Raw genomic sequence first — 16,932 nt, forward strand, 5'->3', positions numbered from 1 at the left:
CATTCTGACTGATTGCATCAGTGCCTGGTACGGAGGCTGTAATGAACAGGATCAAAAGGGGCTTCAGAGGGTTGTAGACTTAGCCAGTTCCTTCATGGGCACTAGCCTCCCCACTGTCCAGGGCATCTTCAAAAGGCTGTGCATCAAGAAGGTGACATCCATCATTAAAGACTACCACCATCCAAGATATACCCTTTTCTTATTACTTACCAGTAGGGAGGAGGTACAAGAGTCTGAGGACCCACTGCCAACGTTTTACGGACAACTTCTTCCCCTCCACCATCAGATTTCTGAATGGGCCATAAGCACTACCTTGTTATTCCTTATTTACACTGTTTATTTATTATCTTTTGCAACATCATAATTTTTATGTTTTGTATTGCACTGGTGCCACAAAACAACAAACTTTATGAAAAGTCAGTGATAGTAAACCTGATTCTGATTCTGAGTGGTGAAACAGAATTGAAGGTACAAGTGGTCTAAATTTCAAAGTTCAAAGTACATTTATTATCCAAGTAGGTAATAAAATACATCATGCAAACAATAAATGCAAGCAAACAGTATTTTGAAGTGGTCTGTACAGAGAGTCCCATCGTTCACTGTAGTTCAGCACAGAGACAAGTAACTGTCGTGGAGCAGCGATTTGAACCTGCCCATCCCTCACCTCAGGCCCTGACACCCCGATCTTTTCAATCTGGCCTGGCGCATAAGTCGACATCCAAACATTGGGTTCAAGCAGCCAAGCCAATCAAAGACCCATTATTCTCTCTTCTTCCACCACCTGTTTGGGAGAAGAACAAAAGCTTGTGAAAAGGCACCACCAGGCTCAAGGACAATTGCTACAAGACTCATGAACTGACCTCTGTACGATAAAGACGAACTCTTGCACTTACTCCGTAAGTCAATACTATGTACTGTATATTCTGCATTCTGTTATTGCTTTTCCCTTTGTACTACCTTGATGTACTGATGTTTGGAATAATCTGTCTGCATGGCACACAAAACAAAGTTTTTTAACTTTTTCTCAGTACATGCAACAATAATAACCAGTTGCCAATTACGACTACTCTGGCATTGACTTGCTTAAACTAGCATCAACTGAGTAATCTCCTTTGTTGAGAGATCCAAGATTCCCCTGCATAATAGGTGCTCATTTGGTAATTATGCAAATAAACATGTAGGTTGAGTAATTGATTGCTTTAAACATTACCAACAGTGTAGGTGGATGCTGGCAAATCACTTAGTTCAATGGGTAACAAGGGATGAGGAACAAACTCCATCCATTTGCAGGAATGAATGAGAGAAGCCCTCACAGTCCTGACTCAGAAAGTAGGTACCAGATTGACCATGCATACAAACATAAGCAAGAAGAGCAGGTGAAGGCCATTCCGCCCATATACCTGCACCACCAATCAGTAGCATCATGCCTGCTCTGACCTTCGTCTCAGCTCTCTTCCCTTCCAAATCTTGACTTGTCTAAAATCCAGTGATTTACCCCAGGCTTCAATATATTCAATGATTCCGCCTCCAGAACTCGCTGGGGTAGAGAATTCCAAGCATTCATAATGCTTTGGGGGAGAGAAATCCTTTTCAGCTTCAACTGAAAAGGGCAACTCCTTATTCTGAAACCATGTCCATGCTGTTGAATCCCCTCAAGTCTCAGCAGAACCCTGACAAAGCCCATCAGAACCATACCTGTCATGATGAGATAAAATATAGTACAGGCCCTTTGGCCCACAATGTTGTGCTAACTTTAAACTACTCCATGATCAGTCTAACCCTTCCCTCCCACATAGCCCCCTATTTTTCTTTCATCCATGTGCCAATCTAAGAGTCTCTTAGATAGGCATGGTGGCATTACATCTAGCGTAATGCTTTGTAACATTAGCGATCGGGGTTTGTCTGTAGAGTTTGGACATTCTGGAGTTTGTACATTCTCCTGTGACTGCATGGGATTCCTCTGGGCATTCCACATCCAATGACATACAGGTTAGTAAATTGTGGGCCCCAGAACCAGGGATTGCTTCACAGCCACAAGTTTCACCTGCCAAGCAGAGTGACCCCCCTCCCTTGTTGGGAAAGACATTATCCCACAAGAGTAAGAAATCCTCCATAGTGATTAAATCTTTAGGCCTGAACAGGATATTCTTATATACACACATTCTTTATTGAGTTGGAGTTTATAGCTGAGCAGGATGGAGTGTTGTGTTAAATAATTCATTACGAGTTATATGGAATGGCATACGCCACCATGCCGCCACCTTGCTTAAAGACAAAATGTAGATGTTCTCCCAGGCTCCCGTCTTTTTCTTTCAATTAGGTTTATATCTTGGAGTTACAAAACATAACATCTCAGTCCACCATTCACCTTGGACCCCTGCATCACCTTCCTTCCCTTCTCCATACATGGGAAGTCATGTTGCAGCTGTATAAAACTTTGTTAGTCCACGTCTGGAGTGTTGTGTGCATTTCTGGAAGTTACATTACAGGAAGGACATGAAGACTCTGTAGAAATGTGGAAGTGTTTACTTGCCTGTATTAGCAAGGCGAGGTTGAACAAACGGAAATTGTTTTTTCTAGAGTTTTCAAAGCTGAGGAGGCGATTGATAGAAGTTTCTAAAATTATGAGATGCACAAACAGGGAAGATAGCCTGAGCCTTTACCCTGGGTGTAAATGTCAAATACTGCAGGGCCTAGGTTTAAGCTGAGAGGGGGAAAGTTTAAAGGAGATCTGTTTGGTGAGTTTTTACAGAGAGTAGTAATGTGCCTGGAATGGGCTGCAGGGGAAGAGGTGACAGGAGATACAATCGCAGTGTTTCGAGGTATTTAGTCAGACATGTGAAAAGACAGGAAAAGGGGAGATACGGACCATGTGAAGGCAGTTTAAATTGGCATCATGGTCAGTGCCTGTGCCGAAGGGCCTGTACATGCGATTATAATCTTCGATGTTCTAAGCCGCAGGACGTAGGCCATCAGGACCAGGAAATCAGTCAGCCCTTGGTTCCATTCATTCTCCTAGTCCTCCTGCTCTGGTGACAGCGTTTTCTGGCTCTCCAAAGTCTACTCAGCAAGCCATGAGACACCATGTGATCTTTGTTCAGCAATTTGAAGAAGGTGTGAGAAAACAAGATTAACCCAAGGACATAAATGACATCATGTTCTTTTCCCAAAGATTACTAATCTATTTGTTTGTTGAATGCCTGCAGAGTGGGAGCAAGTTCTTCAGGCGCTGATAAGCTCAGAGCTCTCCCAGACTCCCACAACGTTCCAGTGAAGATTGATGACGATGAAATAACTGGACTAATTGGGTTAGAGTCCATGGGCATACAAGGTAAATAGTTGCAAAGTGAGGGGTTCATGTCAATTAATTATCACATGCGTGACTATTTTCTACTAGAAAAAATACTGAGGTAAGCACCAAGAAGGGCAGTTTTCACAGAGTAACTGAGCAGATTCAGCCTGTGTATCACAACCACCTCCCCCCAACACACCGGGTGAGTTGGAGAATCAGAATCACAGCTGATAACATAGGAGCTGAATTTATTGTTAGTTAAGAATTAAAAACCATGTAAGATTGTTCAAGTATCAAACCCTGCAGCAGTACATGATTCTTTATTATAGTTTCCAGCATTTATCATATATGTGCAAGTCTTTTGAGATTTCTTGTAATATGTTTTGTAGTACAGGGTAAATGGTAAGGCACTGAGGAACGCAGGAGAACAGCGGGAATACAGATACAAAAATTCCCTAAAAGTGGCGTCACAGGTAGATAGGGTCGTAAAGAGAGCTTTTGGTACATTGGCCTTTATTAATCAAAGTATTGGGTATAAGAGCTGGAATGTTATGATGAGGTTGTATAAGGCATTGGTGAGGCTGAATCTGGAGTATTGTGTTCAGTTTTGGTCACCAAATTACAGGAAGGATATTAATAAGGTTGAAAGAGTGCAGAGAAGGTTTACAAAGATGTTGCCGGGACTTGAGAAACTCAGTTACAGAGAAAGGTTGAATAGGTTAGGACTTTATTCCCTGGAGCGTAGAAGAATGAGGGGAGATTTGATAGAGGTATATAAAATTATGATGGGTATAGATAGAGTGAATGCAAGCAGGCTTTTTCCACTGAGGCAAGGGGAGAAAAAAACCAGAGGACATGGGTTAAGGGTGAGGGGGGAAAAGTTTAAAGGGAACATTAGGTGGGGGCTTCTTCACACAGAGAGTGGTGAGAGTGTGGAATGAGCTGCCAGATGAGGTGGTAAATGCAGGTTCTTTTTTAACATTTAAGAATAAATTGGACAGATACATAGATGGGAGGTGTATGGAAGGATGTGGTCCGTGTGCAGGTCAGTGGGACTAGGCAGAAATTAGTTCGGCACAGCCAAGAAGGGCCAAAAGGCCTGTTTCTGTGCTGTAGTTTTTCTATGGTTTCTATGTCAAAGATTTTATATTAATACCTGTGCTAGTAGATTTCAATAAACTTTTGAATGAGTTCTGAGTTGCGCTGCTCTGTGAGATTTGGCTAGTTGACCCTACCAGGATGGGCTCAAGGCCAAAAACAAATGGTCAGTATCAGTCAGTACATACTGCAACACAGATACAAAATAGTCACTCACACAGACAGTGCTCAAGGTCAGGATTGAACCCGGGTCTCTGCAGGCGTGAAGTACCAGCTCTGCCAAACCTGATCTAGAGGCTATTTTTGTGACTTCTGATACCTACACACCATCAAGACCTCTGACTCTTGGCTCCATTCTTAGTACAGTGATTATATCACTAGATGCATTTCTGTCCCTGCTGGGCAGAGTCATTGAGCCTTGCCAGTCCTTTGCATCATAGAGTGACTAAATACAAGGTGGATAAGGAATTAAATATTGGTATAAATAAATATTGGTCTTTTCCTGAGTGGAAATTTCAAATACTGGCGGGTATAGGTTTAAGATGAAGTGGGAAATTTTAAACCAGATTTGGAGTCATAGAGTCACAGAGAACTACAGCACAGAACAGATTCTTCAACCCATCTAGTCCGTTCTGACCTATATTGCTGCCTTGTCCCGTCTACTCAAATCCAGACCATAGCCCCGCAAACTCCTCTTATTTGTGTGCCTATCCAAACATCTCTTAAATGTTATCCACATCCACCACTTCTGCTGGCAGCTCATTCCAGCTCGTTGTGAGTTATTTTGCAACGAGTATTGGTTGCCTGGAATGTGCTGACAGAAGAAGTGGTGGAAGCAGATACATAGTGATGTTTAAAAGGCAGTTAGACGGGGACAAGAACAGGCAGAGAATGGAGAGACGCAGATTATGTGTTTAAATTGGCATCATGTTTGGCACAGACACTGCAGTCCAAAGGGCCTGATCAGGTGCTGTACTATTCTATGTTGCTGAGTGTTCCCATTAAGCAGGTTATTGGTTAGTGCTCCTTGATGGCTCTCTCAAGGATATCTTTGCTGGTATATGGGAGTCAACCAATTGTGTGGAAATTAGCTGGATTGGTTTGTCCTGGGAATTTAGCACATTGTCAGGAAGATGCTAGTGTTGTAACTTTAGAGCAACAGCTTGGCCAGAAGCATGGCTGGTCTGGGAGCTCAGATCTTCAGTATCACTGGTGGGAGGTGGTCTGGTTCTGTATGTTGTGTAGTGTCCTACGTTCTGGATGCCATGTGGAGTGATGGCAACTGAAGGCTGGTGACTGGGGTGATGGAGGTTGCAAGAGGAAGCATAGATGGATCATCCTCTGACTCAGGATTTTATAGAGGTATACAAAATTATGAGGGATATAGATAGGGTTCTTGTGTGATAGATAGATGAAGATGTTTTCCCCTTGTGATGGGATCCTGGATTACCCCTATTAACTGTGCTTTTGAAAAGAGAGAGAGAGAGTTATTTAACACCGACAACTTGTTTGTAAAAGAGAGAGAGAGATGAAGACTAACTGTTGGACTGTCACTTTAAGAACTGGTTAACTTTTGGATATCTGCTGAGTTGGAGAGAGATAGCACCGAGCATCTCGAAAGTTGCTATGGTGACCGAAGGCAGGTTGTTGATACTTCTTCAAGGACTTTTTGCCTGCTTGCATTTCTTACACAGACAAAGGAAGGAGGGATTATTTGAATGACAGTAGATGCTCAGCATGGGAAGATAAAATAGGAGGTCAGATGATAGACCTTAGACACATGTTCTGGACACTGAATGAGCACTGTTGTGCCAGCAGGAAAAGTGGGTTTTAGAGGTTCGATTAGGCGGATTGATCCGTCGCTCTTGCAGTGGAAAGAGGAAAAGGGTTGACTGGTGGGGAGTTGTCCATGTGTCCACCCTCGCCTGGGGGATAGCTCCTCCACAGAAAACCGGTCCCCTTTATTAAAGTCACAGTTGGTGACTTTTAAAGGAGTTCGAAGGACAACGAGAAGATTGACGATGTCAGCCCACCTGAAGACTCAAATCTCTCTCTCTCTCTCTCTCTCTCTCTCTCTATCACTACTCAACTCAATACCACGAACTGAACTGAACTTTACTCATCATCGTAAGACTCTATCTTTTTACCCCTAGACTTAAAGAAGCTTGGTTTTTCATACATATATTTCCACACTTACTGATATATATAATTATTGCTAACCTGTTTGATTTATCTACATTTATATTACTGTATTGTGTAGTTACTAATAAATATTATTAGTTTATAGCAAAACTGGACTCCAAAGTGTTTTCCATCTCTGCTGGTTCTTTATTCCCGTCACAGGGTTCGTGACACCCTGAGGTTGAGGGAGATGTATTATAGTTTCAAGGTGAAAGATGAAATATTTAAGGGGGATCTGAGGGGGGAACTTTTTTAAAAATGTGGAATAAGTTGTCAGCAGAAATGGTAGATGAAGTTTCAATTGTAACCTTTAAAATAAATTCCGATTGGTACATGGATGAGAGCAGTCCAGGTGCGGGTAAATAGGACTGGATCAACACAGACTCGATGGGCTGAATGGCCTACTTCTGTATTGTAGTGTCCTATGACTCTATGTGCTAAAAAGCTTCTTCTGACAACCTTGAAATGGATGTGAAGGGTGCTATAGAAATGCAAATCTCTTGTTATTTTGACTGAGGAAGTGTTATTCATACAAAAGTTTCTGCTGGAGGTTTAAGCATGAAATAAATTATGAGAAGATGGTCAATATCCTCATTCCCTACATCAACTTTGAGAAATTAATTTGCAGTGATAACAGTAAACAGTTGCTTCCAACTCTGCACCATACATTTGGGGGAAGATAATTAGTCATTCAAATGTAACGCAGTGTCCAGCAGCTAAAGCCTGTCTGTATCCATTCCCCCACAACTGGCTCCCTTCCCTTACTCATGTCAACGTATCTGTCTGACTCACTCTGACTTCATCCATTTTGCTGTCTTTGGCTTGTATCTGTCTGTGTTCTCCATGTATCGTTCATGCTGTGATCTTCTACTGGTCTGTGTCCACTCTTCCACTCTTCATATCAAAATGTAAAAAAATGCCGTGAATACTGACTGCTCCACAGGGCAACTTATCTTGAATGGTCCTGATTCCCGGAGGGGAAGGTTATTCGGCAATACAGCTACTTTCTACCAGATGTGCCCATAACTTAAGCACCCAACAGAAGACAAACGTTAACACAAAATAATCTGCAGATGCTGGGATCAAAGCAACACTCACAACACTCTGGAGGAACTCAGCAGGTCGGGCAGCATCCGTGGAAATGATGAGTCGACGTTTCGGGCCGGACAAAGGGTTCCGGCCCAATACGTCGACTCATCGTTTCCACGGATGCTGCCCAACCTGCTGAGTTCCTCCAGTGTGTTGTGAGTGTTGCAGAAGACAAACGTTAATGTGCAATGGATCCTGATGAAAGTCCTGATGAAAGGCCTGATGAAAGTCCTTGGCCCAAAATGTTGACTGTTCATTCCTCTCCACAGGTACTGCTTGACCTGCTGAGGTCCTCTGGCATTTTGTGTGTGTTGCTGTGGACTTCTGCAGTATCTTTTCTGGTTAACATTTTTAAAAAATTTGGAAGAGCAGCGATCTGCAAGAAGAATAGAAATAAACTTCAAGGAGCTATAAAGAGGGTGGTAGAATGGGAAACTAGGTGGCTGATGAATTTTAGTGCTGAGAAGCTAGGAAATATGCAAATACCCATACTCTGTAAATATCCATACACACACACACACACACACACACACACACACACACACACACATGTTTGTGTAAAACCCACTTAAATATTCACACTCGTTCCCTGTTTCTATTCACACACTCCATTAATTTCCAGATTCCCTGTAAATATTCAGGGCCTCACTCCCTATGAATATCCAAACCCACTCCCTGTACACAACACCCTAATATCTCTTTCTTTCCTTCTGTTGCCCCAAAAGTCACAACAGAAATACAGCACGGTACGGGCCCTTCAGCCCGCAATGTTGTGCCAACCTTTTAACCAATTTGTCACCCAGCTCAAAGTAAATAGTAGGATTCTCAATGTCCGATGTACTGAAAGCAGATGATCAGATGGATTCTTCTGGGTTCTCTCCAGTGGGTGTCACATTTGTTACAGCCAATCCTCTATGCATCAGTACATCAAATTGTTTTAAAAATCCTTCCCAATGTTTTAAGTTAGCAGGTATATTGGAACAGGATATAATTACAGATTGCAGTTAGAACTACATTAGTTAAAAGGCATTTGCTTATACTTAGAGAGGAAAGCTGTGGAGGGATACAAGCCTGAAGGGATTGGTGCAAATAAGTACCATCGTTGGCAAAGATGATATGGGCTGTTCAGTTCTATGTTTCTAGCTGATTGTAGGGTGTGCAGCTAAGTATACCTTGAAGCATCAGTGGGCTTGGGTTTGGGTGGGATGGTGGGATTCCTGGCCTGGAGGCCATTAGTGATCCTGTAGTAGATGGAACGTTGGGCATTACAATCTTGCTTTTAATATCAAGTTTGTGGACAACACGACTAGCGATTTGTGGACAGTGATGAAGGTTGTGAAAGGGCACTGTGTAGGGTGCAGATCAGTTGCAGATTTTGGCAGAGAAACAGCTGTGTTGAAATTTGAAAAGTGCAAGGTTTGAACTTTGGAAGGTCAAATATAAGGGGAGAGAGCACAGTAGACGGCAGGACCTTTAACAACATTGATTTTGGGGTCCAAGTCTATAGCTCCTTGAAAGTGGCCACAAAAATAAATAGGCATATGGCACACATGGCTTTACTGGTCAGAACACTGAGTGTAAGAGAAATGGAGTCTGTTGTAAACCTTGTTCAGGCCTCTGAGTGCAGTTCTGTTCACCCCATTAAAGGAGGGATGTGGATGCTTTGAAGAGGTTCACCAGGATGCTGTCTAGATTAAGGAAAGTTTGGACAAACTTCAATTGTTCATCTGGACACCTGATAGAAGTTTAAAAAATTAGGAGAGGTATAGATCCGGAATAGTGTCAGAGTCGTTCTTCCAGGAAAGAAACATCCAAAGCATATGCATTTAAGGAGAGAGGGGGAAAGTTCAAAGGAGACATGTCAGACAGCTGTTTTACAGAGAGAGAGAGAGAGCTGGGTGCTTGGAATGCGTTGTCAAGGGTGATGGATAAGAAAGAGACAGGAAAGTTGTTTGCATTGGTAGGTCAGACTGGAACTAGGGGACATGGCCTCAAGATTTGGGGGAGTAGATTTAGGATGGAGATGAGGAGGAATTGCTTTTCCCTAAGATTGGTGAATCTGTGGAATTCTCTGCCCAATGAAGCAGTGCCCAATGATGCTACCTCAGTAAATATATTTAAGGCAAGCTTGGATAGGTTTTTTGCATAGTAGGGGAATTAAGGGTTATTGGGAAAAGGCGGGTAGATAAAGATGAGTCCATGGCCAGATCAGCCATGATCTTATTGAATAGCAGAGCAGACTCAATGGGCCAGATGGCCTACTCCTGCTCCTATTATTTCTTATGTGATGGACACAGATATCACAGTGGTGTTTACAAGATCTTTAGGGAGACACATGAACAGCCAGGGAATGGAGAGGTGTGGGTTATATACAGGCAGATAAATTTAGTTTGGCAACATGGTCAGCACAGCTATCGTGGGCCGAAGGGGCCTGTTCTTGTGCTCTACTATTCTGTGTTATACCAAGCTCCACAAATGCCCTGGTAGGAGTTGAACCGTGAATCACGGGACTCCTCGACCAGTAAGTTTCCCACCGACGGCTTTCGCCGCCCAGTCAGTCGGAGGTTTCAGCGTCCCTTGCGTTGGCTCCGCCTCTGGACTGAGTGGGACGGTCAGGAATGCGGGTGGGTGGGTGGGCGCCGCGCCTACTTTATAAAAAGGGCCGAGGGAGCCGCCCAAGACCGGGATCAGAGGACAAGTGGTCGACTCGGAGCCCGTGAAGAGGAGCACCATGCGAGAGATTGTTCACATTCAGGCGGGACAGTGCGGGAACCAGATCGGGAGCAAGGTGGGATAAATCCCGAGCTGCTAACTTCTGTGCCGTGTCCCGGGAACGAACGCGTTCAGTATCGGGGTATTCACTGAACTTCCTCCCAAACTCTTCAAACCTGTAGCAGGGGAGAAGAAATCTCTCAAAACCACTTGTTGTTTTTGGGAGGGGCTTTAGATTTTCCGTTAGGAATTTTGGGCGATTTATACACTCTAATTCTGGAGTTGGGCCAGACCCCGCGCCTGTCTGGTGATTAGACAGGGAGCGACTTGTCTCCATACTCACAGACTGAAATCCAATTTATTCTCTCTCTCTTTACTTTGCTGTAGTTTTGGGAGGTGATTAGCGACGAGCATGGCATCGATCCCGGGGGCAATTACATTGGAGACTCGCGCTTGCAACTGGAGAGAATCAACGTGTACTACAACGAAGCGATGTGTGAGTTTCTGGTGGGGAGGGGGAATTCTTGCAACGGGTGGGGGGAGGTGGCTGGTGTTTCCGCCGGCTGTTGTCTTTCAGTATGTGACTCTCACTAACATGGCAAATCGACTAACCTTGCAGCCCAGAAGTATGTTCCCAGAGCGATCCTCTTGGACTTGGAGCCGGGGACGATGGACAGTGTTCGCTCGGGGAGTTTGGGACAACTCTTCAAACCGGATAATTTCATATTTGGTGAGTCTCCTGGGTGTGTCGACCTTTTGAAGGATGCCCGCTGTCCCAGATCCTGTCGATTTCCTTTCGCTTGAAACTTGATCTGCACGAGAAGGGGTTAATATTCCGAGTGTTCGGCCTGGGCTATCCCAAAATGTAAAACAAGGCCGGCGCAGTGATGTAAGAGCTGCCAGACAAGTGCAAAATTTGCTTTCCAACAAATAATTCGCAGACCCTTTGTGTTAATGGGGTACATTGACGTTGGGCAGAGTAACGTTTCCTGCATGTGCTGTTGTGCTGGCTTGTGATGCTATGGCTGTGTCATCTTGGAGAACCCTTGTACAGACCCTTCTCAGCTTAACAGTGACTGGGGAGCCACTAGGTTTTGAGACAGGAGTTCTTTATAACTTGCTGCAAATCAAAACTGACTTGCCAGCTCATTGACTGCTCTTCTGCCTTTGGATAGGGAGTTTTCCAATGTTTGTGTACTGTGACGCTGAAAGGCAGTCACAGGCTTTCCACAGGCTTTCTTTCCTTGTCTATATTACATTAGAAGGTTTCAACTGGGCCCTCTTGTTCTGAGATGAATGGAGGGAGGAGAAGGTCTGTGGATTCCCTCTGATCTCACAGGTGGCTTCTCTGAGAGTGAACAGTAAAGAGGCCTGGCTGGAATAAGTCCTTTGGGAAAAAGAGCTTACTGACTAATGAAGGGCTGGGATGTCACAAAGTTGCTGCAGAGGACAGAAAAGTGAGAACATTGGGGGGATGTGTGTCTAACTGAGATTAGGCCGGGAAACCAAACCTAGACAAGTGTCCTTCCTTGCACCATGTGTAGCAACAGCTTAGGATGGACGACAGGTTCTAGTTAACCAAAGATCCTACATGTTATCCCTAGAGGAACTCTGTTTTGTTTAGCCGTATACATGTGTATGGGTGAATGACAATTAAACTTGAAATGGCCGATGGTGTGATCAGAACAAAAATATATCAAACCATTGGAGGAACTCAGTGGACCAAGAGTGTCCGGGGCCGCAAAGAGGTGGTGGGCAGCTTCAGCCGAGAGCCTACACGATGAGGTAGAATCCAGCTGTGAGTGATGGTCTTTAGTTGCCTGATCTTTCTAGGTCACTCAACACTCCGCATCCTGGAGTTCTGTTTTGGTCTGTGCACCTTCCATTACTCCAACTTGTGGTCACCATGCTGGAGATGTGGGTAACTAAAAGTGCTTTTAAATTTGGCAGATTCAATGCAGAATGTACAACTATATTTTTATAGTTTGCTAAGAACCTAATTTAGAATCTGAGACGCAAATCATTTTGAACATAGAACAATACAGCCCACAACGTTTTGCTGACCTATATAAGTATACTCCATGATCGATCTAACTCCTCCTTCCTATGTTGCCAATAGCATTCCATTTGTTTTTTTCCATCTGTGTGGCCATCTAAGAGTCTTGTAAATGTCCCTAATATATCTGCTTCTACCACTACCCGTGGCAGTGTGTTCCAGGCACACACCACTCTCTGTGTATAAAAACCTACCTCTCACATCTCTCCTAAACTTTCCTCCACTCACTTTTAAAGGATGTCCTATCTTATTACCCATTGCCATCCTAGGAAAAGGTGCTGGATTAGCTATGCCTCTCATAATCTTACACACCTTAATAAGTCTCCTCTCATCCTCCTTCACTCCAAAGAAAAAAGCCTAGCTTACTCAACCTTGCATTTTGTTAAGATTTCAAAGTAGGTTTACTGAATACAAAGTAAAGCTGAGATGAACCTTGCATGTAATGAGGCAAAAAGAAATACATCTCTAGCATTTTGCATTTGAGTTCACGTAATGTTGCTTTTTCTCTTATCTCCCTGGGCTCTGGAAGTGCAAGCCCATTCCTGTTTTGAACACAGTATCATTGGTTAGCTGACTTCGATGGAAACAGTTTGGCTGTCATGCTCTTTGTCAGCCAGTGAGACTTTGCAGATGGTGGAGGGAGGGGTTCTGATCTGATTTACGGCAGTGGGATTGAAGTCTCAAGAGGTGGAGTCCTGTTCCTCTGCTGCCTTCAAATATAGGCATAATGTAGAAGACAAAATGACACGATTTCAAAGAAGTGGTTCAGCTTAGATAAAATATTTCTTTTGCTTGCATTCAAGAACTGAGAGTCTTTGACCCGAGTCTGTGCAGTTTGTTTTTGAGAGAATCTAATTTTAAACACTGTCAGATATAAGTGCTCCATTTCTAACGGATCTCCCTGTTTCTGTGGAGTCATTTAGAAGAGATGTGGGATCATCTCCAATGTACCGTACGTAAACCAGATGGCCTGAGAACTGTCTGCTTACAAGAACTTACTCTCAGAAGTCCCCCCACCCCTGCTGATCTCCAAACAGAGATAAACTCTGGATAAAGTCATCAAATTGTTGCACAGAAGGAAACCATTTGGCCCATCGGATCTATGATGTCCTCTGAGAGACAATTGTACCAGTTCTATTCCCCTGCCTATTATTCTCTAGTGCCAGTTTAATTTGATTTAAAAGACACTGATTCAGTTTCCAGCTTTCCTGCAGATAATCAATTCCAAATTTCAACTACTCCCGGAATTAAATGGTTTATTTCTAATATTCCTTGTGCCGTTTGCCTCAGGCTGTTACCTCTGTTCCACACACAGAAGTACATCTCCTCTTTCACAAGCAGTGCCGGAGAGTATAAGCAAGCACGTGTTCTTGGCCGGACTTCGTTCAACAAGATGATGCAGCAGCTGGATTTCTGGTCGGCCGATCGCCCTTTTGAAAAAGCTGGCTGCTAACCAGTGAGGCTGATGCAGCCAGTTTGGAATTGTTCAGCTTATTCAGCAGTGTGGCTGTAAGCTTCATTCAGCTCACACTGCAGTTTACTTTCAGGGTCACAGATAATTCGGGATGAGCTGAAAAGGCGTGTAACAACACACTGAAAGAAAACCAGCCACCAGTTCTCATTAATCCATTTGTTCCACTGCTGGGTTGGAGTGGGTTTATTTTAAAACACGTGGTATGCATTAATTCAAGGGACATGGGCTTCATAGGACAAACCAGCATTGAATTGTACATGGAGATACAAGAGATGCCACAATCTGGAGCAACTCATCTGCTGGAAGAACTCAGTGGAGACCCAATTCAGGGTTTTGACCTACAATGTCGCTGGTTCGTTTGCCCCCACAGATGCTGTTTGACCTACCAAGTTGCTGTAGCAGATTGTTTGTTACATTTAACTGCCCATCCCTAGATACCTTTGAGAAGGTGGTGATGAGCTACCCTCTTTAACCACTGCAGCCCTTGGAGAGATCTCCGGTATTTTGACCCAGTGACACTGAAAGAACAGCAATATATTTCCAGGTCGGAATGGTGAGTGGCCTGTAAGGCAACTTCCATATGGTGGGAAGCAATGTTGCAAGATGAACCTCTGTTCCCACAGGGTGTTTCTGGGATCTGGAGGAATATGCTGGAAAGTGGAAGCATGGAGATGCATCAGTTGCCAGTACTGCCTCACGGCTCTAGGAATCTGGGTTCAATTCTGACCCCTGTGCACAGCTTGGGCATTCTACTTGTGACCACATGAGTTTTACCTGGATGTTTCTGTTGCCTCTCAGATCTCAAAAGTTTGGTGGAAAGAATATGCTTTCTGCCTTTGACAGATTTCAGGGCCTTTATGACATCCAGTTCATTCATTCTGTTTAATGCTTTATCCTCTACCAATCTCAGCATTTTAATATTTAGAAAAGATTTTCAAAACCAACTAATAATAAAAGTCCTTAAAATGTGTAGTGATGGTTTCAAGGCAAGAGAATGTGAAGATATGTAAGGGGTACAAATGAATACTTGTTCGAGGTGATCATTAATTCCTGACTCTTTTTACTTCTGTTCATTGTTTATATAAGATTAAAATGCAATTGACAATCTTTAAAACATGTGTTTCTTTCTGCATTATGGACTAAAAACTCCTGGAAATTTTATGTAGCAGTTCAATCAGCACTTGTGATTTTAAATGTCGATCTGTAATTCTTTCTTCTTCTCTGGCCATTAGGACAAACAGGTGCAGGAAACAACTGGGCCAAAGGACACTACACAGAAGGTGCAGAGCTGGTGGACTCGGTGATGGACGTGCTAAGGAAGGAATGCGAAAACTGTGACTGCCTCCAAGGCTTTCAGCTCACTCATTCGCTGGGAGGTGGCACCGGCTCTGGAATGGGGACGCTACTGATCAGCAAGATCCGCGAGGAATATCCTGATAGAATAATGAACACGTTCAGTGTCATGCCGTCGCCCAAAGTTTCAGACACCGTGGTCGAGCCTTACAACGCTACCTTATCTGTCCATCAGTTAGTCGAGAACACTGACGAAACTTACTGCATCGATAATGAGGCACTGTACGATATCTGTTTCCGTACTTTAAAACTCACCACTCCGACGTACGGGGATTTGAACCACCTTGTGTCTGCAACGATGAGTGGGGTGACAACTTCCTTGCGGTTTCCTGGCCAGCTGAATGCCGATCTGAGGAAGTTAGCTGTGAACATGGTGCCCTTTCCCAGACTCCACTTCTTCATGCCCGGCTTCGCCCCTCTCACTGCCCGGGGCAGCCAGCAGTACCGCACCCTTTCGGTCTCCGAGCTCACCCAGCAGATGTTTGACGCCAAGAACATGATGGCTGCCTGCGACCCTCGTCACGGCCGCTACCTGACGGTGGCCACTGTGTTCCGGGGTCCCATGTCCATGAAGGAGATTGATGAGCAGATGCTCGCCGTGCAGAGTAAGAACAGCAGCTACTTTGTGGAGTGGATCCCTAACAACGTCAAGGTGGCTGTGTGTGACATCGCGCCCCGAGGGCTCAAAATGGCCTCTACCTTTATAGGGAACAGCACAGCGATCCAGGAACTGTTCAAACGCATATCAGAGCAGTTTGCAGCCATGTTCCGCAGGAAGGCTTTCCTGCATTGGTTTACTGGGGAAGGAATGGATGAAATGGAATTTTCTGAAGCGGAGAGCAATATGAATGATTTGGTGTCCGAGTATCAACAGTATCAAGACGCTACCGCTGATGAGGGCGAATATTTTGAAGAGAATGAAGAAGAAGCAGACGAGACTCAATTGAGCAACTGATATACATCCATACACTTAAATATCTTTTCCATTGCTAACAACCATCAATGGTTTTTGGATGATGAGAGTGAAGCTAATACTAACCTTTTGTTTATCATCCATTGCCTGCTTGATGTGCCTTTGCTGTAATTCCCGTGTAAGAAAACTTGAAATTTTAATAGTAGAAATAATTGGCAGTTCAACATATCTGACAATTGATCTTGAATTACAGGTAGAATTTATTAAAAGGCTTTGAAATTAACTGGTCACTGTCTGTATGTTTTTGCCTTTTCACCTGGTCTCCTATGTCAGTGGATACAGTATCAGCTCGGTGAAGAGGGGTGACCCACAGTGATGGTGATGTTGCTCTGACGGTGACACTGTTGAGTCCAGCTGTGATGCTGACAGTTACAGTGTTGATCCCAGCTGTTAAGGTGTGACAGTGACGCTGTTAACTCCACATGTAAAGGTGTCATGGTGTTGATGTCCAGCTGTAAAGTGTTGCAGTGACAGTTGTTGATCCCAGCTTTAAAGCTATACCTCAGTTACTTCAAAGGCCGGACAGAAAGAGTCCTCCAAAAGAAAAGTAAACACTGCACACCTTAAGCAACACAAAAAGCTCTGGAGGAGCTCAGCAGGTCAGGCAGCATCTATGGAGGGAAATGTTCACTACTTAAGATCCTCTGGATCAGCTTGGTAACAGATTCAATTGTTTCATTTTCCCCTATTCGTTCTTCACCTTT

At 43.9% G+C, this 16,932-nt stretch overlaps 1 protein-coding gene across 2 annotated transcripts; it reads left to right on the forward strand.

The window, feature by feature from the left end:
* The first annotated feature begins 764 nt into the window (after positions 1-764).
* LOC134352183 (tubulin beta-5 chain-like) lies at positions 765-16,446 on the forward strand. 2 transcript variants are annotated; one of them, XM_063059470.1, is made up of 5 exons: positions 765-896; positions 3,207-3,331; positions 10,760-10,868; positions 10,992-11,102; positions 15,135-16,446. In XM_063059470.1, the coding sequence occupies exons 3-5, from the start codon at positions 10,865-10,867 to the stop codon at positions 16,208-16,210; spliced, it is 1,191 nt and encodes a 396-aa protein (XP_062915540.1). In that variant the 5' UTR covers positions 765-896; positions 3,207-3,331; positions 10,760-10,864; the 3' UTR covers positions 16,211-16,446. The 2 variants fall into 2 exon arrangements, with proteins under 2 accessions (XP_062915540.1, XP_062915532.1); XM_063059462.1 differs by lacking the exons at positions 765-896; positions 3,207-3,331 and adding an exon at positions 10,306-10,448.
* The last annotated feature ends 486 nt before the right edge of the window (positions 16,447-16,932 follow it).

The sequence above is a fragment of the Mobula hypostoma genome, chromosome 1 (assembly GCF_963921235.1).
Source record: "Mobula hypostoma chromosome 1, sMobHyp1.1, whole genome shotgun sequence".
In the NCBI taxonomy this organism is placed as follows: Eukaryota; Metazoa; Chordata; class Chondrichthyes; order Myliobatiformes; family Myliobatidae; genus Mobula; species Mobula hypostoma.